This window comes from Coprinopsis cinerea, assembly GCF_000182895.1.
Source record: "Coprinopsis cinerea okayama7#130 chromosome 1 map unlocalized cont3.1, whole genome shotgun sequence".
Taxonomy (NCBI): Eukaryota; Fungi; Basidiomycota; class Agaricomycetes; order Agaricales; family Psathyrellaceae; genus Coprinopsis; species Coprinopsis cinerea.
Genome location: NW_003307544.1, coordinates 1911946 through 1936536, shown reverse-complemented (window position 1 = coordinate 1936536; position 24591 = coordinate 1911946). Strand labels below are relative to the sequence as shown.

The following is a 24591-nucleotide window of genomic DNA, read 5'->3' as shown; positions in this document are numbered from 1 at the left end:
TTTTTCCAACTTCCGACGTGTGGTTCAGGGTTGAGTTGTTTCCTCGCATCGCCGCGACTTGCCGAATCGGGATCCCGCTCATGAAATCCACCAATCCCTCATTCTATGTTACTTTGCGCCTCTGCGTCTCTTTCTGAACAGTATCTTTGCATTTACAACGAGGGACAGTCAGCTTCCTGCTCCATCTTCGCTTTCTCCGTCATTTCCGTTCTTCCTGTAACCGGTCTTTCCGATAAACAACCAGTGGCAGGCAATCACATGACGCCGGCCTAAATTTGGCAATCAACGCCTCGCTGCTTTTTTCTCTCATCCACATCTCAAAAAATGTCGGAAATCGACGACATCTTTGCCTCGAAGGGCAAGGCGAAACAGATTGTCACTGAACATCCCAAAGACTTATCAGATCCTTCCTCCTCCAAGAAGAAGAAGAAAAAGTCCAAGGACAAATCAAAACCAGATCCGGCACCAGCAAACCAGCCAAAAGAGAAGGAGTCTTCTAAAAAGCGCCCTGCCCCAGAAACCATTGTTGACCCCAGCCAGCAAGTGGCGTCCGCTAAACGCCATAAACCGAACACAGCTTTGGACGGCGATGGCAAGAAATCAAAGAAGAAAAAGGTTGACAAGGAGGAAGAAGAAAAGTTCAAGGACTCGCGGGGCACCAGCGGCCGTTCGTATCTGGGTTATTCTGTCATCGCACCATAGCATCGCAGACTAACATTTATTCTTATCAGGACGGACAACCGAAGAGGGTTGGACGATCTACAAAGAAGACGAGCTCGGAATATCTCATGAAGGAGGTGGTAAGCGTATTGCAATCGGCACATTTCTACTTTTCACCATCCCACTACGTCAGACACCCCCTTGTGTCCTTTCGATTGTGATTGTTGTATGTGTCTTTCATCCTTTCTCAATGTATTGCGCTGATTTTCGGTTCAGGTTTCTAATGCAATGTACACTACCTCACACCCCCGAATGATACCCATTTCCACCCGTATCGCCTTGACACGGCTCTTTCGAAGCCTCCCGAACCGTCCTCGGACAATGGGTCGAGGAGGTCAAAGAGATGCCAACAGCAATGTTTTCCTACCATGCAAAACAAGATCTGGTGTCCCATTCATATCTTTGTTTGCGAACTCTTTGTGTTCATGGCTAGGAGACAGACTATGTTTTACCTCAATGCAATGCAGCATACAGGAATGCCACGACAATATATCTCGACGCCATGCGTTTTCTCTCCGATGGAATAGCGCATCTCAAAGTTGACCGCAAGTGCCTGCAGTTTGACGTGACCTGGGCACAAATTTAATGGTCGACATGCTATGGACTATTACATACATACAGATATCCTGTATACGCACCATCGCTAGCGAAAAGTACAGGAGAAAGAAAGGATACACAAATTGGTGGATTGGAACCAAGGACAAAGTTAATAAGTACCACAGTGCTCTCACCCCTGCAAAAGCCAAGATAACAAAGAGTCGAAGTATGAAAGTGGAGCGAAGGACCAAACGGTGGTCGGAAAACGGAAGTGAAGATCCCTTCAATGACCCTACCGGAATGGGTCTGTGTCCTTTGGAGATGTGTTTCCCGGAAGCTCCGTACGATTCTTCGACGGTGTAGAACCGGGGGTTTGGGTAGACGGGAAAGGGTATTTCTGAGGAGACGGTGGAGTGCTTCTCTTCTTCTCGCCGCTCTCTGTTCCTGTACTGCTGGAGGTGGTCTCCCGCGTGTGTAGGGCAATGTCCTCATCGGTGTCCAGCGATGTCGAAATATCTGAAGGGGATGGGGGGATTGAGAATTCGTCGATAGACATGTCTCTTTGGATCGGAATGGGCAGTGGGTCTGCTCGGGGTTTTATCGGTGAACCAGCATTGCGGGCGGATGGATGGATGCTGTTCGTCGGCCTTGGAGGAAGACGAGGGGTGAAATCTTGAGGAGAGCCAGGGTGATTATTGCCTGGAGGTACACTGGCGACCTTGGTGCTCTTGGATCCGTAATATTGGGGTATAGGCGCTTCCGTCGCCGGTGTAGGGGGGAGAGGAGGGGAATAAGGGCCACCACTCTGCTCGTTGTCTCCGAATATCTTATTGACGTGGATGATGAGGTCCTCCATCACAGTATCCTAAAGGCCACTGTTAGGACTATTGAAGTACGGTTCAAAACCTTTTACCTTGACGGATTGCATGCTTAGAAGGTCCCCTCCTTTAGGCATCTCGTCGCCATCGCCAAATATAACCCCTCCAAACACGATGGCCACGTTTTTAGGATCCATCTTATTCTTCTCGCTGCGTGCCACTACCCTACTCAGGTGTTCGATGAGCGCCCTCAACGTTGCCTGGTGGACCGAAGGGAGTCGACGAATTTTCGAGCGAAGAAGCATAAAGTTATTGGCCACATGCTCAGCTACATCTTGATTTTAGTGTACGAGGAGAAGTAGCAGAGAATTGTCACCTACCTCTGTCCAAGGTGTGTTGAACGCGATCCTGCCATGAAAACTTGAAAAGAGGCTCTGGAAGCTCGCGGAGATATAGCTAGAGACGGGTCCAATTTAGTTTACAAGTGATTGGCGCTCGGCTGAATAACCTACCTTCAACAATGACGCTACAGCGTATATATCGTCTTTGGGGGTAAATTGAAATTCCGATTCGTCCTTTTCGATGTCGTGCTGAAGCTTGGGACAAAGTCAGTATTGATGTTAAGATACGATCCCGCTGATACAAAGATACCTACTGCCTGCACTACTGCATGACGGCCCGATACCTGTTCAATTCAGGTTAGTTGCTCAGATCACCACGCGAACATTCTTGAATAAAACATACCCTATAAATACCCTCGGAATCCAACCCTCGCCTATCTATTTCTTCGATGCACAACCTAACAATCTTTGGTATTTCTCTTTCTCCTAGGCCCTTTGCCGTGGCATAATCCACCAGACTGAAGCCAAAGATCAAGTCATTGCATTCGCCAACCTGTCCGTGTTCGTAAAGAATGGGTTCGGGAATGGCGGACGCCAAAGAACGAGGAATGTTGGCTTTCAGCTTGACCAAATCTCTTTCTGGAGAAATCCGATCGACATAAGTCCGTGCGTGGGCGCATAGATGGGATTGAGTGGAGTATGTGGCTCTGAAGGGTAAGATGAGATGAATGTATGGAACGCACATGTAGAGAAACGCACGTCAGATGGTCGGTATAGCGTTCCAGCACTTTCTTAACTGCCGTCGCAGACTCTTCAACAAACATTTCCAAACTCTGGGGAGGTGTTCTAGCGGATATGATAAAGTGGCAAGCATCCGAACTAACCTTGTAGCCACTCTCCAATATCTTTGTCCTCCTTAACCGCAGTGTCTCGAGCCAATGTACACCTTTCCGATATTCTTTATCTGAAAGCACCGTCAACCTCGACACCCATTGCACGCGTACGATGCCGCTGTACCTGCTTCATCGGCTTCCCGCTTTGCTCTCACCGTTCGAAGGGCCTGGTGTTCCCGCACGCCGGAGAGCGTCTCCTTGACTCCACCTTTCTCGAGGAATCCTCCTATGAGTTGATTTATGTGCTTCTTCCCTTTGAAGGAGTCAGCAAGTTCAGTGGAAAAAGGTTGGTAGGTCGTATACCATGATGTGCCAGGTCTGAGAGAGCACCAGAGGAAGAGGGTGAGCGATTTCGAGGAGCACTGGCGGATGGGCGGCGATCAAGGGCGCGAAGCGGCTGGGGACCAGTCACTACAGGTCTTGAAGGCAGGTTGGGATTAGACCTCGAATGGGGGTTAATATTCGAGTCCGGAGGTGACTGCGCAGGGGTTAATGGGGGAAGAGCATTGCTCCGTTTTTCTTCCTTAACATATGGTGTGCGGTGAGCTCGAGTAAAGAACGGCCGTATAGACCCACCTCTACTTCGCTGAACTTCTTGGTGTATCGGTTCTTCAATCGAGGAAGCATACCCTCTGCATACTCCGTATACGCTGTTGTAGACTCCTTTATGTCTTCCTTTATACGTTTACGTGTTCGCTCTTGTGTTTCCTATTCACTGGTAAATCATCCCAGCCCTCAACGATTGGTGCGGCATGCTTGCCTTCAATGCAACGAGAGGGTTGATGACATCGCTTGTAAGGGTGGCACAGAATGCATTGCGTGCCTGGGCCTCTACTGAAAGTCAGGGAAAGGTGCATATTGACCCATAGCGATGAACTTGCCCCGTTCGACATTCTCAACGACCTCAGACCAAACGCTGCGGGTTGTGGAGAGGTCGCTCCTGTCATCCAAGGATGCATCGACAGCTTTGATCTTGCGATGAAGTTTCTTCAGGGATTCTAGGCTGAAGAGTACATTTAGGCTTGATATGAAGAGAAAAGGAGCCACACATACTATACTTCCTCTATCCGCTTCCTAGAAGACGTCAGAGAACTCTGGTTCAACTTCCGGCCCCAAATGCTTACCGTTCTTGGAAGAAGCTGAGATAGGAATCTGAAATGAACTTGAGGTGGAGGTCAAATAAGGGTACTGGCCCTTGTGCGACGCTATAAGGGCCAGAGAATGAGGTCCGCGACGAGCTTTGTGGTGGATCCATGATGTGATAGGAATACTCAACTCCTCGAATCTGACTGGAGCTAATCAAAGTAACTCGGCCATCAACTCTCCACACGTGATCTATTGATGGCAGACGCGTGCATATCAGTAGCACTCACTTGGCACTTTGTGCAAAGAGTACAAGTCGAAGAAGGTACTATCATACACAACGTCAAATGAGCCTTCAATCTTGACGAAATTCCCTAGGTAACCCCGAATCAGAGCGTCATTGACGTTTCCCTCGGCGTTCCCTTCGCAGGCCTCAACCAGTAGTGGTACCGGCCTAACTACCCTGATCCGATATGCTGCCTCGTTCGTAACAATTTGACGCGCGAGGGAGGCGACAGGTGTAATGGCAATTAATCGTCGTCGTCGTCGTCATCATCGTAATCGACAAGAGCTATCCGTGGTTTGGCAACATCGCTTCCGAAAGGGTCCTCTTCAATTGCTTTCTGGGCCTCCGCAGCCTTTCTGTTCCTCCTCTCCTCCGCCCTCTTCTCCTCGAGCATCTTTTTAGCAACATAGGCTTTACTTCCAGGCACCTTCTCCGGGTTCTTGCACAACTTCAAGCGCCTATCGATCTCGCGAACGGTGTCGATGTTGGGTGGCCTGCCTTCCGTAGTGATCAAGTTCATGATTTCTTCGATGACAGCCCAATCAATTGGGTGAGCTTCCGATTGTTTGGAGTTGAACCATGCCTTGGCTGCATCTGGGAGGGTGAGGGCAAGGCTTGCCAGTGCAATTTGTGATGGGGTGTAGATGAATTCTGCGTCGGTGAACCTTGAAGCTTGTACCTGAGCCATTGCAGCATTGTACACAGATTCTTGGAGATCTATGGTTAAATCAGGGAGGGACTAGAAGTAAGTTAGTATTCTGTTCCCAAGGAGCGATAAATGACTTTGCCTGAATGTCCAGCCATATACCCCACAGCGCTCGCTGTGCATGCCACACTGAGAACTCGAAGGACAGTGACTGAGCGACTAGAAACTCCAGATCGAGGACATCAGAAGGCTCCGTTTTCTGGAATTGCTGAACGAAATACTCGATGGATAACGGGGCATTGCATGTTTTGGTTGCGAGGAACAAGCAAGTTAACCTAACGTCAATGAGCCAGCGTTGCGACGGGAACCAGAATTCGAGGGTCCGTACATAACGTTTCGGGGGTGCCAATCCATGACAGTATTCCTCAGGTAGAACCGTTTAAGATAACTCATTGCCGTCGACACAGTTTCTTGTTGGGCTCTAACTTTGTTACCCGCAGCGATAACCTGGGCCACGTAGAGCTTGACCAGCAAGACCTCCTCGTCGGGTGTCAGGAAAGTCGTATTTGCCGAGGATCCTGGCTACCACGTTCACTGGTGAGCCTTGTACGCCTTGGTGACTTGGGTACACCTAAAACAACGCACCTCGTTTGCCTCAATCTTGCTACGAATAGCTTTGACAGCGGCTTCATTCATTGACGCTCGCATCTGGGCGAGGCTTTCTCGAGAGAATCTCCAATTCCGGTACTGAGTGCTCGCCTCATACAAAGGCGTCTTTGAAGACGAAGCGGTTTGTTGCGGTTGTGCATCTGTTGCTGTCGCTTCCGGTGCAGACGCTGCCATGGAGTGGAAACGGTTGGGAAACGGGCTGGAGTTCAATGGTAGATCAGAACAAACAGGATGAAGGGAGTGGACCGTCGGAGGCACTAGAGAGATCATCACCGGTAACGCCGTCACTCAACTGTCATCCGTTTCTCTATCAACTTACTTCACAACCCTATTGCATCCATATAAACACGTCTGATGGAGTCGATAGACACTTTTCTGGCCTCTTTTCCTACATTTTGAACTCTCGATATCACCATGAAATTCAACGTTCGCGCGCTGGGTCGCGCCGTCCTTTTCCACTCGTTTACATCGACACTCCTTCAAGTTTTTGCCCAAACTCCGGTTAATGGCCAGACACACAGTCGAGGATTGGCAATCATAAATGCCCCAGCTCCAAACTCGTGCGATTGATACTCTTGACGTGTCCTATGGAAGTCTGGCTCACTAGATTCACAGCGAACATAACGCTCCGGGTACTTTACCTATTTCAATAGAGGTCTGTTCGCTCCCTCCAATTTACTGTCGGTTGAGCCCGGACTGACAAGTATCAAGGTTTCTGGAAACGGCAGGATACCATTCGACGGCCTGCTGCCAGAATCTGGGCTTCCGACTTCATATGAGGAGTTGAACATATTCCTTGTATCGTCCCAAACCGACACCAATCTCACGGTGTCCATTGGTCCCCAGCTTCTGACAGACGAAACGGGCACTGTTCGTCACTTGAATTGGCAGATACCCTCTTGCATTAGACCCGGCCGGTATAATGTAGGCGTTCCTTGAATCCTTGACCGCTCCCAATTTCCGAATCGCTCGCTTACAGGGGTGAACAGATGACGTTTTACGAAAAGTCCAATTTCGACGGTGATTTTGTCTATGCCATAACTCCCATTCCGATTTCAATCCGAAACCCATCCCCTGGAGAGGACTGCCCCGGCATTCAGAACGCACTTGAGGACCAACCCCAAGCAGATCTGGCACTCCCAGAACCCCCATTCATCCCAGCAGATATCGCTCCAACCATCTATACTTTCACTATGAGCGAGGGTCAACCAGTTCCTACCCGTACCGGCGATCCGTCTGAAATGACGACCATCACGGCAGTTGTTGAGCAGCCGACAGTGTTCTCGGAGAATGGCAATATGAAAACGTGAGTTTTACTAGCAATATTGGCGTAATTCTCATTGTCAATCCGATCCAGGTCCACCACGACTTTCACCACGACCATGGCCATGAGAACACAAGACCTCTCCAGCTTCTTTCCAGTAAATGCCGCAGAGAGCGATGGATCAAGTGGTTCCGCTCCGTTTGACGTCAAGAACACGTTGATCATTGCGACTCTAACAGTTGCTAGCTTCTTCTTTTAGATCTGGTTGCTCGTCTGCGCTTTTTCAGTAATTTGCATTCCTGATACAGACTGGCGACTGGCCTGAAAGGTGACTGACCGAACCATGTCAAAACCTCAGATCAGTGTTCCTTTCGCCATTGTGTAACCCATTCCACTAGACGCCCAACATTTCCTTCCAAGTCTTCCATCGATTCACTTTGCAGTTCCACTACAATTTCTTCCGGATAAGAGGATCGAGCCTCTTCGAGGACAACTTGCATGATCTCTGCTTGATTGTTTTCTTGGATTTTTTTCAATGGATAGTTCCTGTGAACACGATAGCGCTCAGTTGCTGACCCTCACGTCAATGTGAATAGATCCAACCGTTGTTCGAGTCGCTCCCACAGTTTACCATGGTCGCATCGCAGAACGACCACCAGGTCGGGCCATCGTTCAGGGAAAATCTCGCATGTGTGCCAATCGAGGATGACACCACCCTCTTCCACTATTAATTCGAGTTCGTCCAGCAACTAGTAAGAGTTTGAATGGCCTAAGCTTGTAGAAAAGGCGGCGTTCGGCGCGAACCTTGTCTTCATCCACCGTGTAGCTTTCCCACTCCTGATCAAATTCCTCGTAGAATCCCTTTTCCTTGACCAAATCGCCTACGTTGATGTGTTTCAACGGGACTGGCGATTCCTGGGCCAGCAGTTGCGCATGGGTAGATTTTCCTGTTCCTGGTGTTCCTGTGATGACAATAACGGGACCCTTCGCGGACATTGCGGTATATAGAATAGGTAAAAAAAAAAACTTCTCGAAAGCGTTCAGCTGGGGAAGGTGGGGAATTGGGAAGATTTTAGGTGACGGCAGTCGCGATGATCGTGGAGGACGCGGTTTGCCGATTTCGCTTGCATCATGGGAAAGTTGCTCGGATGCTCTCTTGACCTCTAACCATCATGACCACAATTTCCATCAGCGTTTCTATAACTGTCGTTGGATCCTGGTTTCGCAGAGTTTCGCAGCCGCTGTGGCATCTCTCGTTGGCCAAGGCAACTGCTATCGCAACACTGGGAAAATCTTACCCTCCACGGTCACATGTACCTCTTAGCGTGGATCAGACCGCTCTAATTTACTGCAGTTCCACGAGGGGTGAATCAAGGGTAATTGTCTGTTATTGCACGGGAGACTTTAACCTTTTTATGGTGCGCATGGCTACGGGAGCCTTCCCCACCCTCCTGTCAACGAACTCCTTCCAGATGCTTTCGCATACCGCGAAATCTCTAATATCCCCACGTCTATCCATTCTCCTGACTTTCTTTTCATGACGCTGGCGTTCGAGTACCCTTGAGCTAGTCTCTTCAACCCTCCTGTCACTACTCTTCAGACATTTTCGTCGTTCTCTTTCAACCCACTGTCGGCCTCAGGCTACCATGAGTACGGGGGCTCTGGATCCTAACGCTATTCCTCCACCGCAAGATTCGGCGTCAGCCACCCCTTCGTCTCCTCAGGACGCACATTCCTCGCCGGCATCCAGTTCTTCCCAGCCATCGATAACACCCACTCCGACGCGATGCAGGCACTCAGAAGTAGTTGTCGAACTAACAACGACGCTGGTCATCCAAGACTACGAAATGTGGTATCGGCCAACGCCAATACGCTCGTTTCAACCTACATACAGACCTTTAATGGACGGCTCCCTCGTTACACCTCCATTCAGCGAAGATCTCTTCAATGCAAGCTTCAGCCTATTCGTACTAGGTGCTCTTTCGGCGGTCTTCATTCGAAACATCATCACCTCCGCCGACTACATTAGACGAGGAAAGGTGAAGAAGAAAATATTATTCTATCTCCTCCTCACCAGCCAGCTAGTGGCTCCAGTCAGTTTGACACCGCTGGTCCTGTCATATTTCTGGGAAAGCATCGACTGCACCAGGCAAGCTGCTCTGTTCTTCATGCCGAAGCATCTGCGCTGACCTTATCCATCTTAGTGTCGTTAGGTTATCATGCTTAGGGGCAATGGTATCCCTGGGGATCCTGGTAAGAGAATTTATGGTTGTCTCCCAAACTCCGGAAGATCTCATTTATTCTAACAGATATCGGGAATTTTGGGTATCAAAGCCTACAAATGTCTGGAGAATTCTCGAATCGTTCCACTCGTGTTGTTCGTGCTCCAAGGAGCTGCATCAGCTGTAGTCATTGCCGACGTGATTCAAACCCGTGGAATTCGCCGCTTAGTTGGTGAGCCTTATGTCGTTGACAAGCCGATGGCCACTTATCAGATCTCTTTGATGATAGGCGGATGCGTGCAGAGAATCAATCTCCTTTATGCGCGGATATTCGTCGGTTTACAGGTGCTTCAGGGCCTCTTCGTTTGTCTTTGCTGTAAGGGCAAACCAGTTAATCTGCGCAACCAACGATACTGACCCTTCTCCCAGTCGTGTACGCCTCTTACAGGTCACATAGCAACCCTGCAGCAAGAGGCCGCATCTCGCTAAGACTTTCCATGGAAGACACGGAGCTCGAGTTGCCAGCGTGTTGCGAGGAAGAAATTCGTCAGCAACCTCAAGGACGAGGCTGGTGGGATTACGTTCCACGGACAAATGATTCCAATAGACGAGAGAAGCCTCCTCGAGAAGGGTCCTTTTTGTGGCTGAAACATCTTTTCGTCAGACGCACGAAATGCCCACTGCAGGTCCCTTCGCATTTAATGACAGCGGAACCCAAGGAGCTCCATGATGACCCCCATACCCGCTTGACCGGAGGCCTTCCCAATCACCCTCGCACTCACCATTCCTCGTCCCCCTCGCTATCAATCAACAGTGGTTTGAGCCGCCTATTCCCTCGGATGGAACTATTTCGACAGGTCTTGAGCGATGAGGTAGGCTTACACTGCATGACCTTTACCAGTGGCTAACCAGTGCCCAAAGCTTCTCTACACGACATTTATAACGTCGACATGCACAGTCGTCGCCATTCTCGTAGCCATCAGTGTCAATTTCAAGACTTGCCTGAGTGTCACTGGTTGGATTGCAGTAAACTGTAAGCTTCTCATTCCGATATAACGAGCTTGGCTCAACTGTTTTTAGGGGCCTTTATCTCACTTCTTATCGTCCATAGTCTTGGACGGGTAATTCATCGACACGAGAGGGAGAGTTGGATACAACACTCCGCTGCATCTCGAACAGCCCTTACACGCGGGCCCACTAGGAACCCTACTTGGGAGAGTAGAAGCACTGTGGCTACGCGACGGTCACGGTCCGTCCTCTCGAAGAAGAGGGAACGGTCCTTCCCTGGTCGTGCTGCTAGCAACAGGGACCCCAGCGATCCATTTGACGAGGCACGACCACTCGAGGAGGAACGATTTTCATGGAATTTTGGGACCATCGAGCCTTCACCACCGTTACCAGCTCATACAACCCCTGCCGCGGTGTCCGCAAGGAATGCGACGAAGCAGGGTGACCAAAATAACATCCAGGATTTCCAGTCGGAGCCCGTTCGACAGCGGAAGATATCGTGGCAATCTCATGCCACTGCATCGAAAGGTGGGTTTTGATTCGATCTATCATTATCGTATTGACTAACGGCGCGTCGTTCCGAGCAGTGGGTCGCGATTCTCTGAGCATCTACTCAGTAGAAATATTACCAGATCCGTCGGGGCAGGAAACCCGAATGGGATCTACGCAGCGATGGATATAACACATGTACTAATAGTTGCCCTCATGTCACCAGGAATGAGGAAAGAACAATGGATTATTTACGATACCCCATGAAAAGCTAAATAGTGCAGAAGTTACTGCTTGGGGAAGGAGCCCCTGTCGATATGTCAGGCGTGAGAAGTATCAGAATTTCAGGTCTCAGGGCCTCACTTCAGGCTCGATTGCAACTTGAACTCCCAAGGTAGGAACCATGGACGATGACGAACTTCTTCAAGATGAACTCGTCAGGTCTATTCCAATCCACCTGTCGACCTCGCTCACGCCGAATCTCCATTTGCACCAATTCCCCCTTCTCACACGACCACTTCAAGTGCCACCATCTGCAGAAAGAGCAGGAAAACACATCACTAGCCGTCTAAAACCCAATACGCGACGGTTCGAAATTCACGTTCCTGTTGACACACGTCCGGACGTGTGGAACGTCGACAAATCGAAAGAGCTTGGTGCTGCGCGAGTAGAGGACGACCGCGAAAAGAATCAAGAGCCAAAATTGAAGCTGAAGGAAGGAGAAGAGCCGAGACTGAACGAAATCCGACTACGAAGCGAGGAGATTCCACAGCGAGGGACCTACATGTTGGGTATCGTCAGAGATGGTATCTCCTAGCGCGATTACTCAAAATCATCTACTAACTGGTCCCAAGGCAAACTACACCTCCAACCCGTCAGCCAGACTCACCAATTCCGACCGACTCTGACATACCTCGACGCGCAGTCACGGAAAACACGCAAGGGCGGATACGACTCTGACTCAGACGACGGTCCACCACCAGATCCCGACGATCCGAACCCTGTGGTCGTGACTAAGAAGGAGAAGAAGGCTCCAGCGGGAGAGGCGAAAGAAGTTCAAGTTTCTGCTAAACGTGCTGATGATAAGGGCTTTCCCGGTGGAGGCATCTCTGCAGCAAGAAGAGAAATGCTACAGATTATTCGAAATGAAGATGATGAAGCATGGGAGGACCTGGAGTTCTGCGATGTTATGGTACGTACTTCATTCTTGTCAATCGTAGTCCGCCTAACTAATGTATACTAGACCGAGGCATCTGGCGCAACCTTTGAGGCTGTATTCTCGCATAACGATGAACATCTACAGTGCCAAAGCGATATTACACTTTTTGTGAAAGACATTAATGGATTGTGATTTTCCCTGAAAAATCGGAGGTGTTATCCTGGGGTCTTAGCAAACTCGATGTCAACGGCGGCTCTTGGTCACTTGGTCACGGGGTGCGCACATCTCTCGTTTCCAGCCGCAGGAAATATTCTCTTATCGTATCCACCACCTACTAGGACTATGTACCAGAAGTCTGAGACGGAATCCTCTTCGTCGCACAGCGAACTTGAAGAATTTACTGCGGAATGTAGAAGCATCGCTCTTCATCCTATGAACCACGACATAAACCAAAGGACAGCGGAAGCCATAAGGGAGCTGGAGCAAAAGAGCGGTCAGATGGTGAATATATGCGTCTGTATACTCCTTGAATGTCGCTAACACCCTGTACCTAGCTCGAAAGGGATGAGGTTCCTTTGCACCTTTCAGTGATTCTCGGTTTCTTGGACGGGATCGAACGTGCCGTGTCTTCTAGGGAGTTGTTGTCGAAGCAGACGATGGCTGTTTTCTTACTTCTTGGTACTTCTCTTCTTCCTGCCTCTCTACGTGTATTGACTTGGGCACCGAGCGCGGCCCGGTAGCCTTTGGTCGCTTTTCAAGCAGCGTCAGGCCTCTCGAGGGAAGCAATTCGTTGTAGTTCAGACAGTGGAGGGCATCCTGTTCCGGCTGTTGACCGTCAACAACATTTTGACTATGCAGTGCTCTGGTGAATTACTTGACGAAAAGCTGCCCTCTACACTTCGCGCCCAACAATATACAGCTCTCCGGAATGCGATAAGACAATTACCAGGTACAAATGCATGATCACATTTCCGCCTTGATTTCTCTGACAACCCGGGACTTATCCTTAGATTCATGGAATAGTCTGCCGTCTATACTGTCGAAAACTGCCCACTTCCCCATTATACAAAGATGTGCGCTTCACCTCCTGTTTATCGCCTATTGTCTGGGCGAAGAGGATGACATTCCGTTTGTGACATTCCTTGCGTTGCAGGGATGATATGCTTAATATTTATAGGACGGACACTGGTAACAAGATTTTGGAGCACTTGTACCGGTGCATCGAGAACTCGCAGCAAGGACCATGTCTTCTTGCACGGGATTCGAATATGGCTCACAAGAGTGTCATCGCCAGTGTCTTTCTTTGTCTCTTTTCGGTGCGATCTACCCATCCTTAACGGATAGACTGCCTTGACGCGTGACATGGCGTTATAGAAAATACACCGGGCCTGCTCCGGTGCATCTGGGGCCGTGCCACCCCCTTCGTTCCGCCCTCGATCGCTAAGCTTCCTACTTGAACTTGTAGGAATAGTCATCGGCTCTCGGAAGGAGGCCCATTGCATGCCGCTGCTCACGTTGAACGGCCCCCAGAGGCTATTGGTGTTGTTCGACGATTTTGTCCCGTGGTGTTGGACTGTTTGGAACGATGCTCGGGCTGCAAACTCGGAACAAGTCATCGCTCTGGTTCGTGTCCTTGACCTCCCTTTGATCCTATGCTGATACTGCACCACAAGACTGCCACATGGTTTTTTCATTTATCCAAAAGCCGCGAGCACATGGCCCAAGAACAAGCATTGGAGTCACACATTCGAACTGGACTGCTGGCAAATGTCGCGGCCTCCAAGCTCATGCTATCGGTGAGAATAAAACTTACAATCAAAACATGAATCTTGACATTGCGATAGCATTTGTTCTCTTCTTTGGTACAGGAATTCGTCGTCACGCCTGAAGACGGGGGGCCTAGCCACTTGCTTGAGGTTCTGCTGATGGGTACTTGTTCCCTTCGAGCCATACTTCAGCTTTCCGGGAGCGACCAAGATAGCATTATGCTGCAGTGTATTGATTCAATACTCTATGTATATTCGCATCTCGGTCACGGTTACCAGGAACTGGAAGGTTGTTCCGTCCAGCCCTGCATTGTGTTCGTATCTGACCCACTTCGCAGCTAAAGAAGTCATCATGGAGGTTCTTACGCTGACAGATCCGACCATCTTGGCAACTTGTTTCTTGAGACTATTGACGTCACCAAGAAGAGGCTCTTACTTGGACAATCTCGATCGAGGTGAGCTACAAGAAGACTTGACGTCGCCGTGGCTGATACATTGTCCTAGCAATCATACACTGCAGAAGGTTCGCTATACGACTACCTTCACAGGTATACTGTTCTCACGATTTTTTTAGTTCTCTTGGGAGCATGGAAACAGGAGGCTGGCGAGCAGCCAAGTTGACTCTGGACTTTATGGCAATCATGTGGCATTCTAGCGGAAAGTTTATACTTTTGTTTTCCGGGCTGTCACTGCTGGGAACGGTGGTGCAGGTGCTAGGGGAAGAAAATCACAAAACACTTCCCGGGTACTGCGAACTACGAAACACAGTTCTCATTGCCATATCAATCGTTCGAGACGAAGATGGGTTTCTCGCTTTTGTGACGAAGCCGCAGTTGTATGAATTATCATCATCGGTAGCGTCTGGTGGCATTTGCTTGACCACAGCCTGTGAGTAGCCATTTTAAACTCGGATAATAATTCTTAACATCGCCATTCAGCTATATATGCACATTATCTTCTGACGAAAAAGGTGCCGACTAAATCCAGACTTTTGGTCACTCTAGCTTGGAATTATTTCCAAACTTCCTTGTCCGTTATATTGGCGGGTACGTTCACGTACACAGGCGAAGCGGAGACCATTGCCCTTCTTGCGTCATCCTCTATTTGCTTTGCCCTCGTCAAGCTGTTGCACTCTTCTCCGGAGCTAAGTATGTCCGGGATTTGCGGTCCTCTGTCTAAAAAAAGTCCATACTAAATCCGTCCACAGAGGACTATGTCTTCCCCACACCGTGGACAGTCAGCCTGTATGGCTCGCTCAGCAAACTGCTGGAATACGAGAAGAGAACTACCACAGATTTTTTGATGAGGTTGAGGGAACGGCTCAGACATCCCGGAGAGGCATTGCTGAAGGCATTATCGCCCGGGTCATCGGGAGGTAGTAGTACCTTCCGGGATGTAAGGTCCCATGAATCGTTTCCAGTTCGGCATACTGACATTTTGACTAGGAGTTCCCCTCGTTTTCTACGAGATTATTGTTCTTTCGAACTGAATCTGGGAAAGGACGGTTCATTGCCAGTGTAGACAGTGTACAATAGCGCAGACATTGATAATTGTGTTTCTGGGAGATTAGAGTTTCCTGATCAGAGACAATCCATTTCCGGATCGGGATGTTACTCGTCATATCAAATCAAGGAGGATGGAATTTTGGAAAACAAAATATCTTGACGCGTCTTGAGCTCTTTCCTCCGTTTTCTCCACGACCGAATGTCCTCTCACAAAGCCGCCTGTTATCGTCGCAGATCTCTTTCAGCGTCGGCACGCTATATTCTTTCGCCAGCCTCCCTCACTACTCATTCTCGGAAAGTCGCCTCGCTCAAGCGAAGCTATGGCCTCAACCCATCCACTCCTTTAAAAGATCGCTCCTCCAGGAGAAAATCAGATGCCAGCTCAAGGAGGCGAAGCAAACGGCGGCTGCGGAACCTATCGGTCTGCTCAGGTGCGTGCTCAAGCCTCTGGACACAGCTCTCCAGTTGCCTGACAAGCGGAACGATTTCACAGACACTGGGCCCCTCTCTGCGCAAGGTTACTTGCGTTCAGCGCAAACTATTTTTGCAACGACATCGGACGACTTCGATCTTCCGCTTGCCAAGGGATACAGGAAGAGCATATCGCGGAGAACACCAACGCAATCCTCGAGCTCAAGCTTTATGGACGTCTCAGACAATAACTTTGGCGAGGCGTGTAACTCGCACTCTATTGCGTTTTGGGACTTGCAGAGAAGTGTGGCAGAGAGCGGGGAAGGTCTTATACATCGTATGCGCGAGCACGAGCATGTATGGTCGAATCGGGGGGTTGGTGAACGGGGAAGGCCTACCCTGCGTTCACACTCGCTTTCACCGACGATGTCCAGCACAAGCCATCCATGGCCCCACTCTTCAACCACCTCCGACGAGTCTGACGACGATGACATCCAAATAATATATGGAAATGGAGCACAGAGCGAATCGACGCGCCGCGATGTCCAGATGGACAACTGGCCAAGCACAACGACCGGGTCTATCTCGTCCCATCTCGTCTCCACCACTACAGCAGGCGCACCAAGCCCTTCCGTTGCTCCAGCCCTCGCCCCGAGTGGAGCATCCATCATGAATGCAAAGGACTCGGATCACACGCTGGCGGCGATTACACTCGCATTCGCCAACGGCGCTGGAAGTATAAACGACTATGCTTCAATAGTTCACAGCGACCCTCACCATAACGGGTTCTCGCATGATGCTGGAGACCTTTGGCGATGAAGACGGGACACGCTCGATCTGGCACACAACGTTACGCAAACTATTAACTTAATGACACTCTGTATGAGGTTTTTCCTGGAACAAAAGTAGTAGCAACCTTTTGGACTTTTCATCGTCACGCCCAACAGCCTTTTGCATTCGGTCAGTTCCGCCGTATTTATTGTACTATAGATTAGTTAACGCCCAAACCTGTTTTCATAGAACTCTCATGTAACCATTATTTAGATACATTACCACGTTAAACGTTAAACGCCAGTAAGTTGAGTACAAAGCAGAACACACCGTGCACAATGCACATGCATCATCGAAAAGCCATTTAAATTTCCAAAATACCCTGGACAACTATGATATCGTCTGAAGGCAGTACGAACCCAGTACTGGATTTAACTGAAAGCTGTTCCTAAGACCTTCATAGCCAAAGCCTTCAAGATCTACAGTGATTTAGTGGTAATTTAGTTACTTTCCCTGGTTCGAACACTAGAACCTTACCTCCGCCTTTTGATTACCAGCCAGCTGAGAGAAGACAACAGCAACGGGCTTGCCTTTGGCATCCCTGATTGCCCCAAGTCTATTGCCGGCGACTGCACCGACCATGAGGCCGGGTAGGTTAGCCACGATGAAGCCGAGACTTGCGCCGCTGAGGGCACCGACCCAGCTCCACCAAGGCGCAATTCGTTCGACTTCTGGTCTCAGCAGCTTAAAGTGCAAGAGGCATGAGGACGGTTCATTAAATGAAGGGGATGAGAACACACCTCCTCGAAAGCATCGGCAAAGACACCGTTGGCGTCGGGTTGTGCGGCTGATGTAGCAGGAGAAGGCCCAGTCTGAGACGAGGAAGCACCGGCAAAGGCATTTGTGAATTGGGTAAAGAAGTTGGAGGAGGCATTAGGGTCGGTGGAGCGGTCTGCTCGTGCGCCATATAGGTGATCGTACTCTTGTCGGCGTTTAGGATCGCTCAAGACGTAGTAGGCATCGGCGACAGCCTATGGGCCCCTTTCAGTAAGATACGACGGTTCGACGCGGCAGGGTTAAACGTTAACCTGGAAGCGCTCAGTGGCTCTCCGCTTCTCTGCTGGTGTCACATTCACCAGTCTGTCTGGGTGTGTCCTGCACGTCGACACCGGAGTCAACACGCGAGGTCGTGCATATCCAAATGCGAACATACTTTAAAGATTCCTTGCGATAAGCCTGTTTGATTTCGTCCTGGGTCGCAGACTTGGGCACATTCAAAAGCTCGTAATAGTCGGGGAAGGAAGACATTGGCGCGTTATGTAGTCAAACCGACCGTGACTTGCATCGGGATGTTATAGTGATTGACGGTGACGTCATGATCCCAAGGTACATCGCTTGATACAACAATACTACGCACATACAAGGATTCCTTTCTAAACAAAGAGTACATACAGCAGAACATGCCTAGATAGGATTCGTGGGTATTCGCCCTGGTGCCCGGATTGTACTCGCCAGCGAGTTGTTGCGAGAATGCCGAGGCCCCAAAGGAGGGACAACACGGCTTCCCGTCGATGAGTTACTTCCATTTCTCGTCAGGAACGTCCTCAATGCCAAGTTTTGTGGGGGCAATTGCGACTGTTGTTCGACAGGTTTCTGTCCTGGCTTCGGTAAAGAGCTCGACATGGTTGCTGACCCAAGAGGGCGACTGGGAGTCCTTCTTAGTGGGGGTGCTGAAGTTGTAGTTGGTGCCGGAGGGGGCGTTTCCAAACCTGTTTCCGAAGCGACAGCCGGAGGCGGGGAACTGTCCTCGATGTATGTCGTAGACGTTGGGGGCGTGTCTGCAGCGGCCGGGCGCTCCCACCCATCGCCATCGTCGGTCGACTGTATACTGAGAGCGCCGCTATTGGGCATTATTCCGCTGGACGCGATATAGCCGCTGAACGGAGGGTAGCCACGAGGACTGGAAAGATCTACTCTCGCACGTTAGCATGTCGAAGTCGAAGTCGAAGGGAAAGGGGGACAATTACCGCCAATGAATGATGTGACATCGTATTGGGTTCCAGCAGAGTCAAAATTTGGAGAGAATGGAAGCCCAGAAGCACTATCTGGGCGTTGTGAGAGTTCCAGTTGGATGGGAATAATGCCAGTGGGCGGTGTCCGCTTGAGACTGGGTCTCAAGAAATTTCCCGGGCTCGTGGGACGAGGCGGGAGTTGTCTGAACCCCGTTGCTGAGGGCGTTTGCGGTGCGGGGGTGGTAGGTGGCTCCGGAAACACGGACAGAGAGAAGTCGCTAGCATTTGGGGAGGACACTTTGCTGCTGTAGATCGTTGACCGAGTCGCCGCTGACCTCGCTGACTCCACCGAATCTGCTGAAGGATTATTGGGCCGCTTATCTTCGTCCTGTTCGAAACGGACACGACGTAAGACGGCTATGCTCTGGTCAAGTATGCTTTGTTCTTGGAAAAGCTTGGTGACCGGAGTCACGTCGCCGGGGGAAGGAGAGGTAACGGCGGGAGGAGGAGCCTGGAGCGTGGATTCTGCATCAACCTTCGCCTTCGTGGGCAATATGATCCCATTCAGACCGTATACTGGTGATGCAGTCCCGAGGATGCTGGAATCTCGATCCGGGAGGGGAATGGTTTGTCCCGTAGCCATGGGACTATGCTCCACGCCATAATAAGAGAAGGTGACTTCGGTCATCGACCTATCATCACCGGTGCAAGAAGGAGCGGTCTTCAATGTAGCCGTGTTGGTGTTGTTCCCCAGAGGTGCATCCGAGCCCAAGTCGGCCTCCTGTGCTGTCTTCATCGTCGGGGTTGCAAGAAGGTCCGAGCCCAGAGAGATGCCCGATTCTGGGCGGTTGAGGGTTAGGCGCCAACTCTTAGGTCGGGTAAACTGCTCCGTCACCGTCAACCGTCGTGAATTGCGAGCGGAAGCAATCCATGACGAGACTTTAGAGAATGCTGAGGTGCGGTTACTCTGGTGAGCAAGGCGGCTCAAAGGATCCAAAGGCGGAGTGGTTGTTGGTAATATCCATTGGGAACCAGGGCGGCCGCCAAACCGCTCTTTCTCGTCCTCCTGGAAGATCTCGATGACCGACGGGCGTGTGCTTGCCGTCGAGCGGACATGCTTGCGGAAGGTGAAGACGAGATAATAGATGAACAGGAGGTAAACTTCGACTCCTCGGAGAAAGCGTCCCAACGAGGTTTCGGTGAAGGCAACTACGAGGCAAGGGTCAGCATTCAATTGTACAGGCATGAGAGACAGCCACCAACAAACGACAAGATTCCCAACACCAAGCCCAGCGCTGATTACGAAGGCGACGATTGGTGTTATGTAGTTCAGAAGAACGCGTTTCTGTGAATCCGCTGGGGTTAGATAGAAATTGAGCAATAGCTTAAGGATAAATATGGCGGAAACGGTGGTTTCAATGGTGGAAGAAGCGACATAAATATTTCCATAGAGGTTGTGCTGTGGTGCAAGCCTCCAAACCATTTGAAGGGCCACGATGAGCAGGCATGCGACGAGAGAAGACCACTTGAGGGCTATTCCGATATAACCCCAGCGTTCCCACTGAGCACAGTGCACTGGACTCATCATGGATCCCATGGGTACGCTCTTCTCTGCTTCTTTGTCCATTGGGTAAGGTCGATGGCCAGCAAAAGACCAGTAAAACAGATACAGGAATCCGGCAGAGAGAGACAGGAAGACTTCGCGTGCACGAATGAAGCCGGTAACCGCTCGGAGACCAAGGCCATTGGCGATGTTGGTATGGCCACGGATGAGGATTTGCCCCAAGTCGATAATTGCAGCAAGGAAACCGATAAAACATGCAGAAAACAGCAGAGTGACAAGGCTGATTTAGTCTGAGAATTAGCATAGTGCGAGGGCAGTGACTCTAGTAGGTTGGTGGCGCACCGGTCTGTCCTTCTCATAATCAACAGAAAGGTGAAGATGGCCATGGACATAATCCCTGTGGACAGTAGAGGAATTGCTGTGAGGATACATTCGAACTGGTTATCGCTGTGAGTTGCCGATGTGCGTTCAGGACCGGATAGCACTCACTCCAGCATCGTCACTGAGCGCCAGCGCCGCTCGAGAAACAAGAACACGGGTCATGGTACGGGGTCGCGGGTTGTGATAACTGCATGTATGACAACCCTAACAGGCGGCGGGTTGTTCTACAGCAGGTAACAGAGTAAATGTAAACAGCTCCTGAGCTGGGTGGAAATCAATTCAAGAGGGAAGGAAGCTCGAGCCTGATAATCGTCAAACCCGGGCGAGCCCCACAGCGAAGTCGAAAAGAGTGACGAAGGAAGGATGGGTCGACTGCGACTGAACACGCAGTCGAAAAGACGAACCCTGGTCGACCAGGACGTCAAATGCAGGAACTCGAGTGGAGAAAAGAAAAGATGGAGACAGCATCAGGGACAACATTACCCTTGATTACAGCCGAATAGACCTTGACAACATCGCGACCGCGTCGCTCCCAGGCTCTGTCTGGCCTCATTGGAACTGCAACGTCTGAACCTACTTACATAGTGATGGGTTCCTGGACGACCACCTTATCACCATCGCTCGAGCAGGAAATGACAGAAACGAACGCAGAGGCGTCAACATAGGGAGATGTACATCTAAATCACACAACCTAAAACAACGAAAACAGGATAGCAAATCGACACTACCACTACTGATACTAACTACTGCAGTCCATGAAATTCTTGATGCGAAAAGCTCGTTACTTGGGTCGAACCCGAATGCATGCCTACGGGTCATGGCTCCAACCAGTGCTGGATGAAGCGCCGGTAAATTGTCTTACCAGAAACATCCCTCTTCCTTCGTCCACACTCTTGGTGTTCCTCATTCCCAAAACACTCTTGGGTCGTGGCCTTACTCCGCCACTGCCTAGTTGCTTGGTTGGACTGATGCTTCTAGTTGGATTTAAGCCACCGCCCGTAAGCTGTCGGAGTAGGGCCGCCTCGCCTCCTCCACCTGCACCAGTAAACTGACGGGCAATCGTCGTCGTGCCCGTGAATTGCGGGACCACTTTTCCGGAGCCAGTATAAGTCGGGGAGAGTACGGTTCGCACAGGTGACGGTTGTGGAGAACTTGCCAAGCCTAGAAGAAGCTACGAATGAAATCGAGAACATCAGCACAGAAAACGTCGCGTCAATCGAAAGCACCATACCATGCATTCCCTACACCATACACCGCCTTCCCCATCACTCTTCGCAGCGCTGTCGAGTTTCTTACCACATCCAGGAGTAGGATTCTTCTCATCCTTTCGGGTACCATACCAGCTCACGGGTCTGGTTTTCTTTCCCCCACAAACAAGGCAAGATGAATGCCACTTCGTACCCTGAGGTCCTGGAATAACGCCGCGTTCCATGGGAGAGACCGCTTTCTTGCAACCTGGGCAAACAGTCCGACTGCCAAAGCGAGGGGCTGGCTGAGGATTGGTGGGAGCGGCCAGTGCAGTTGGCTCGAATCGACTTGAAGTGGGGCGATGGGTTGAAGAACGAGCTCGCGAAGGTGAGGGGCTAGGTGGATCTTCTTCTCGTTTGAGACTTGTGACATAGCTCCTCAGTGCGGGCGTACTAGGCGATTTGTGGATCGTGATCCGTTCTTTAGGTGCACACTAGGAAGAGAGCAGTTAATTTGAGTTTGGGAATGGATGAAAGGGACATACTTCAGCGTGGCATGGTTTACCGTTGTGTCTGACGAAGCTTGCTTGTCCTTTTTTCTCGCTCTCGAACGTCCCGTTACAGATGCTGCAGGTGAAACAGCGAGTGTGGTAGACCTCCGAGGGCTTGCCTTGCTCCGCCGAAGACAACGTCACAAACGTGGAGTCATTTCCGACGGTGAACAGCTTGCCGCCGCATTTCCGACAGGCTGAAGGAACAGCGGCTGGTTCTGGATCGCGTTTGAGAGGTGTAGACGACTTCTTCCTCAGGCGCAATGGACTGATTTCCACGGGGGTCCTTGAAGGTGTCGCGCCATTCTTTGTTGGCGTCTTGACTGGGGTGTTGAGCTGGCTGTTCGTTTCCTCGATGATAGGATCATCGAGCGGGCTAAAGATGTCACTCCGGTTGTATCGGGAAGCGGTTGTCTTCCTCTGTGTCACCGATGACATGAGCAGCTCAACATCATCAGGTCGACGGGGAGGGGAATCAGGAGGCTCGGAGAACGAGGATTGGGTAGTGTTGTCCGAGAAATCTGAGATCAAATCAGGGGTGACAGGCAGAGGGCTGTACAAGGAATCGAGGTCGCTAATAGAAGATGACGAAACAGTTGAACTGGCATGACGGTCAATACGGGAAACGATGTGTACTGAGGGAAAGGCGGGCGATCTTGGTGGAGATGAAGGGGTGGACGCGCCTGCAAAAAGACGTTGCTTCATTTCCTGAATCGCCTCGGCAGTGGGGGCAGGACTGCTTTGCCGCCTGGCCGGGCTTTGAAGCCGGCTAGAGGGTGGCTGGGAATGCGACGAGCTCTCCCCAAGTGGGTATGAGGGTCGTCCCCCAGTCCGCTTGTTGAGAGGGCTAGGGGAAGGACTGCCAGTGGAGTATCTATGGTTGATGTCCTTCCCAATCGAACTCAAACGCTGCGAGAGTTCTTCGAGAACAGGACTGCTCTCCCGACGGGCAATCCCCAAGCGATGCTCAAGCTCTTCGATTGTAGGACTTGATTCCCTTGCCACCTTCACTCCTGGCGGCGTCTTGCTGAGCCCCCCGACATTGCTCGGCTTCGTTTCTGCCTTCGGTGAATCAGCGCCATTGGCAGCAACACTCGAGCTAGGCTTGGGTTTCTGGGGAGTTTCTCGTTTGAGACAGTTGTCGAAGCAATCGACGCAGCACGGCCGTCCCAACAGGTCCACCATGGGTCTATCTCCGATGTTCTTCTGGCAACCTGCACAGTCGAAACAGCGCTTGTGCCAATACTTGCTGGCGGCCTGGACAAATCCCCCTTCAGACTTGAGGGTTAGGACTGGGCGAGAGCAGGCACCACAAGGACCTTTGGACCCGCCATTCTCTTCATAACATGGTCGACACAGGAAGCGAGGGTTGTTCGCATTCGGACGTGAAGGATCTGGATAGATGGTGGCGTCTGGTGGAAAGCGACTTGAACAGAGAGCACACGAGTAGCTAGAAAGCGTCTCCTTTGGCTGCAATACAGATCCATAGACCTTGGACAGCGTGTTGTCCACGAGTGATGGAATGATGTCGGAGGATGGATCAGGAACGGTTATCGCTTGCTTCAAGGGTGATTTGGGTCGCAAGGTCGATGTCGTGGATGCAATGTGCTGGGAGACTTGGCTGCTTAGCTGTGGTGCGTTGCTGGTAGACGACTGCAAAGGTCTTGGGAACCTCTTAGTCGGTGAAGGGGGATTGCTGGTATTACGATTGAGGGCCTCTACAGAGCTCTGAACCGTCCCAGGACGCGTTGGGGAGGGTGACCTGTTACAGGCAACGTAGGTTTTTGTCCATTTGTCTTGAGCAGATGCGTCACTAAGAGCTTTCTTGAAAGCTACGATGGGTGCTATTGAAAACGAGTATCATTAGTCTGCCTCGCATACGTCACAGTGAACTTACCTGCTGGTGAGCCACCGCATCTGCAGCGTTCTCCGGCCACTATCTCGCCACATCTACGACAGAAACCCATCACTCCAGAAATTCAACTCGAAAGGAGGGATGCAATCTGCTGACTGAGGGAGACAGCTTGAACAATGAGTCCAAGGACCTGACCCCCCATAAATGTGCTGCTCACCGCGTTGAACAACGATCACGTGGGAGAACCGACTCGGGCGTCGGCCCTGGCAGTCGGACTGTCATTACTTGTGCCGACTGGAATTGACTATGAAATAATTGATAGCATATGTCCAAGGTAGCAGTGGTATGGAACAGTACAGAGTTCAAAGTTGATTCACTTTAGAAGACTGAGAAACTACTTTGATACCATCGACGCGAACACTACGACTCCTGCGCATCAAAATGTTTCTTCGA

The 24591-nt window shown here is 50.6% G+C and overlaps 13 protein-coding genes across 13 annotated transcripts; 6 read left to right on the top strand and 7 right to left on the bottom strand.

Moving 5' to 3' along the window:
* Positions 1-324: 324 nt before the first annotated feature.
* On the top strand, positions 325-1306 carry CC1G_03648 (hypothetical protein; the record flags this gene model as incomplete). The annotated part of the gene is made up of 4 exons (XM_001828802.2): positions 325-667; positions 732-886; positions 937-1077; positions 1154-1306. 4 exons carry the CDS (start codon positions 325-327, stop codon positions 1304-1306), a joined length of 792 nt encoding a protein of 263 aa, XP_001828854.2.
* A 243-nt stretch (positions 1307-1549) lies between these two features.
* CC1G_03647 (hypothetical protein) lies at positions 1550-3936 on the bottom strand (the record flags this gene model as incomplete). The annotated part of the gene is made up of 10 exons (XM_001828801.2): positions 1550-2122; positions 2171-2403; positions 2456-2531; positions 2588-2671; positions 2731-2760; positions 2820-3123; positions 3176-3380; positions 3434-3562; positions 3613-3832; positions 3886-3936. 10 exons carry the CDS (start codon positions 3934-3936, stop codon positions 1550-1552), a joined length of 1905 nt encoding a protein of 634 aa, XP_001828853.2.
* A 204-nt stretch (positions 3937-4140) lies between these two features.
* Positions 4141-4564, bottom strand: CC1G_03646 (hypothetical protein; the record flags this gene model as incomplete). The annotated part of the gene is made up of 3 exons (XM_001828800.1): positions 4141-4312; positions 4363-4383; positions 4434-4564. The coding sequence occupies 3 exons, from the start codon at positions 4562-4564 to the stop codon at positions 4141-4143; spliced, it is 324 nt and encodes a 107-aa protein (XP_001828852.1).
* A 358-nt stretch (positions 4565-4922) lies between these two features.
* On the bottom strand, positions 4923-6167 carry CC1G_03645 (cyclin-dependent protein kinase regulator; the record flags this gene model as incomplete). The annotated part of the gene is made up of 4 exons (XM_001828799.1): positions 4923-5417; positions 5515-5659; positions 5713-5906; positions 5970-6167. The coding sequence occupies 4 exons, from the start codon at positions 6165-6167 to the stop codon at positions 4923-4925; spliced, it is 1032 nt and encodes a 343-aa protein (XP_001828851.1).
* Positions 6168-6306: 139 nt separating this feature from the next.
* CC1G_03644 (hypothetical protein) lies at positions 6307-7516 on the top strand (the record flags this gene model as incomplete). Its single annotated transcript, XM_001828798.2, has 5 exons — positions 6307-6553; positions 6609-6648; positions 6705-6917; positions 6973-7299; positions 7351-7516. The coding sequence occupies exons 4-5, from the start codon at positions 6983-6985 to the stop codon at positions 7514-7516; spliced, it is 483 nt and encodes a 160-aa protein (XP_001828850.1). The 5' UTR covers positions 6307-6553; positions 6609-6648; positions 6705-6917; positions 6973-6982.
* Positions 7517-7835: 319 nt separating this feature from the next.
* On the bottom strand, positions 7836-8253 carry CC1G_03643 (hypothetical protein; the record flags this gene model as incomplete). Its single annotated transcript, XM_001828797.1, has 2 exons — positions 7836-8006; positions 8062-8253. The coding sequence occupies 2 exons, from the start codon at positions 8251-8253 to the stop codon at positions 7836-7838; spliced, it is 363 nt and encodes a 120-aa protein (XP_001828849.1).
* Positions 8254-8903: 650 nt separating this feature from the next.
* Positions 8904-11026, top strand: CC1G_03642 (hypothetical protein; the record flags this gene model as incomplete). The annotated part of the gene is made up of 7 exons (XM_001828796.2): positions 8904-9418; positions 9462-9510; positions 9567-9711; positions 9769-9855; positions 9909-10351; positions 10401-10512; positions 10560-11026. The coding sequence occupies 7 exons, from the start codon at positions 8904-8906 to the stop codon at positions 11024-11026; spliced, it is 1818 nt and encodes a 605-aa protein (XP_001828848.2).
* A 353-nt stretch (positions 11027-11379) lies between these two features.
* CC1G_03641 (hypothetical protein) lies at positions 11380-12336 on the top strand (the record flags this gene model as incomplete). Its single annotated transcript, XM_001828795.2, has 3 exons — positions 11380-11782; positions 11831-12168; positions 12220-12336. 3 exons carry the CDS (start codon positions 11380-11382, stop codon positions 12325-12327), a joined length of 849 nt encoding a protein of 282 aa, XP_001828847.1. The 3' UTR covers positions 12328-12336.
* A 231-nt stretch (positions 12337-12567) lies between these two features.
* On the top strand, positions 12568-15436 carry CC1G_13668 (hypothetical protein; the record flags this gene model as incomplete). The annotated part of the gene is made up of 14 exons (XM_002912090.1): positions 12568-12636; positions 12690-12813; positions 12863-13084; positions 13146-13263; positions 13313-13451; positions 13510-13758; positions 13809-13931; positions 13980-14190; positions 14240-14356; positions 14406-14424; positions 14476-14789; positions 14840-15049; positions 15109-15296; positions 15347-15436. The coding sequence occupies 14 exons, from the start codon at positions 12568-12570 to the stop codon at positions 15434-15436; spliced, it is 2193 nt and encodes a 730-aa protein (XP_002912136.1).
* A 344-nt stretch (positions 15437-15780) lies between these two features.
* On the top strand, positions 15781-16636 carry CC1G_13667 (hypothetical protein; the record flags this gene model as incomplete). Its single annotated transcript, XM_002912089.1, has 2 exons — positions 15781-15837; positions 15872-16636. 2 exons carry the CDS (start codon positions 15781-15783, stop codon positions 16634-16636), a joined length of 822 nt encoding a protein of 273 aa, XP_002912135.1.
* A 383-nt stretch (positions 16637-17019) lies between these two features.
* Positions 17020-17896, bottom strand: CC1G_03638 (hypothetical protein; the record flags this gene model as incomplete). The annotated part of the gene is made up of 5 exons (XM_001828792.1): positions 17020-17067; positions 17126-17332; positions 17389-17619; positions 17677-17743; positions 17802-17896. 5 exons carry the CDS (start codon positions 17894-17896, stop codon positions 17020-17022), a joined length of 648 nt encoding a protein of 215 aa, XP_001828844.1.
* A 156-nt stretch (positions 17897-18052) lies between these two features.
* On the bottom strand, positions 18053-20707 carry CC1G_03637 (hypothetical protein; the record flags this gene model as incomplete). The annotated part of the gene is made up of 5 exons (XM_001828791.2): positions 18053-18558; positions 18616-19809; positions 19864-20444; positions 20507-20601; positions 20654-20707. 5 exons carry the CDS (start codon positions 20705-20707, stop codon positions 18053-18055), a joined length of 2430 nt encoding a protein of 809 aa, XP_001828843.2.
* Positions 20708-21360: 653 nt separating this feature from the next.
* Positions 21361-24250, bottom strand: CC1G_03636 (hypothetical protein; the record flags this gene model as incomplete). The annotated part of the gene is made up of 5 exons (XM_001828790.2): positions 21361-21378; positions 21408-21706; positions 21800-22226; positions 22278-24127; positions 24181-24250. The coding sequence occupies 5 exons, from the start codon at positions 24248-24250 to the stop codon at positions 21361-21363; spliced, it is 2664 nt and encodes an 887-aa protein (XP_001828842.2).
* Positions 24251-24591: the final 341 nt, after the last annotated feature.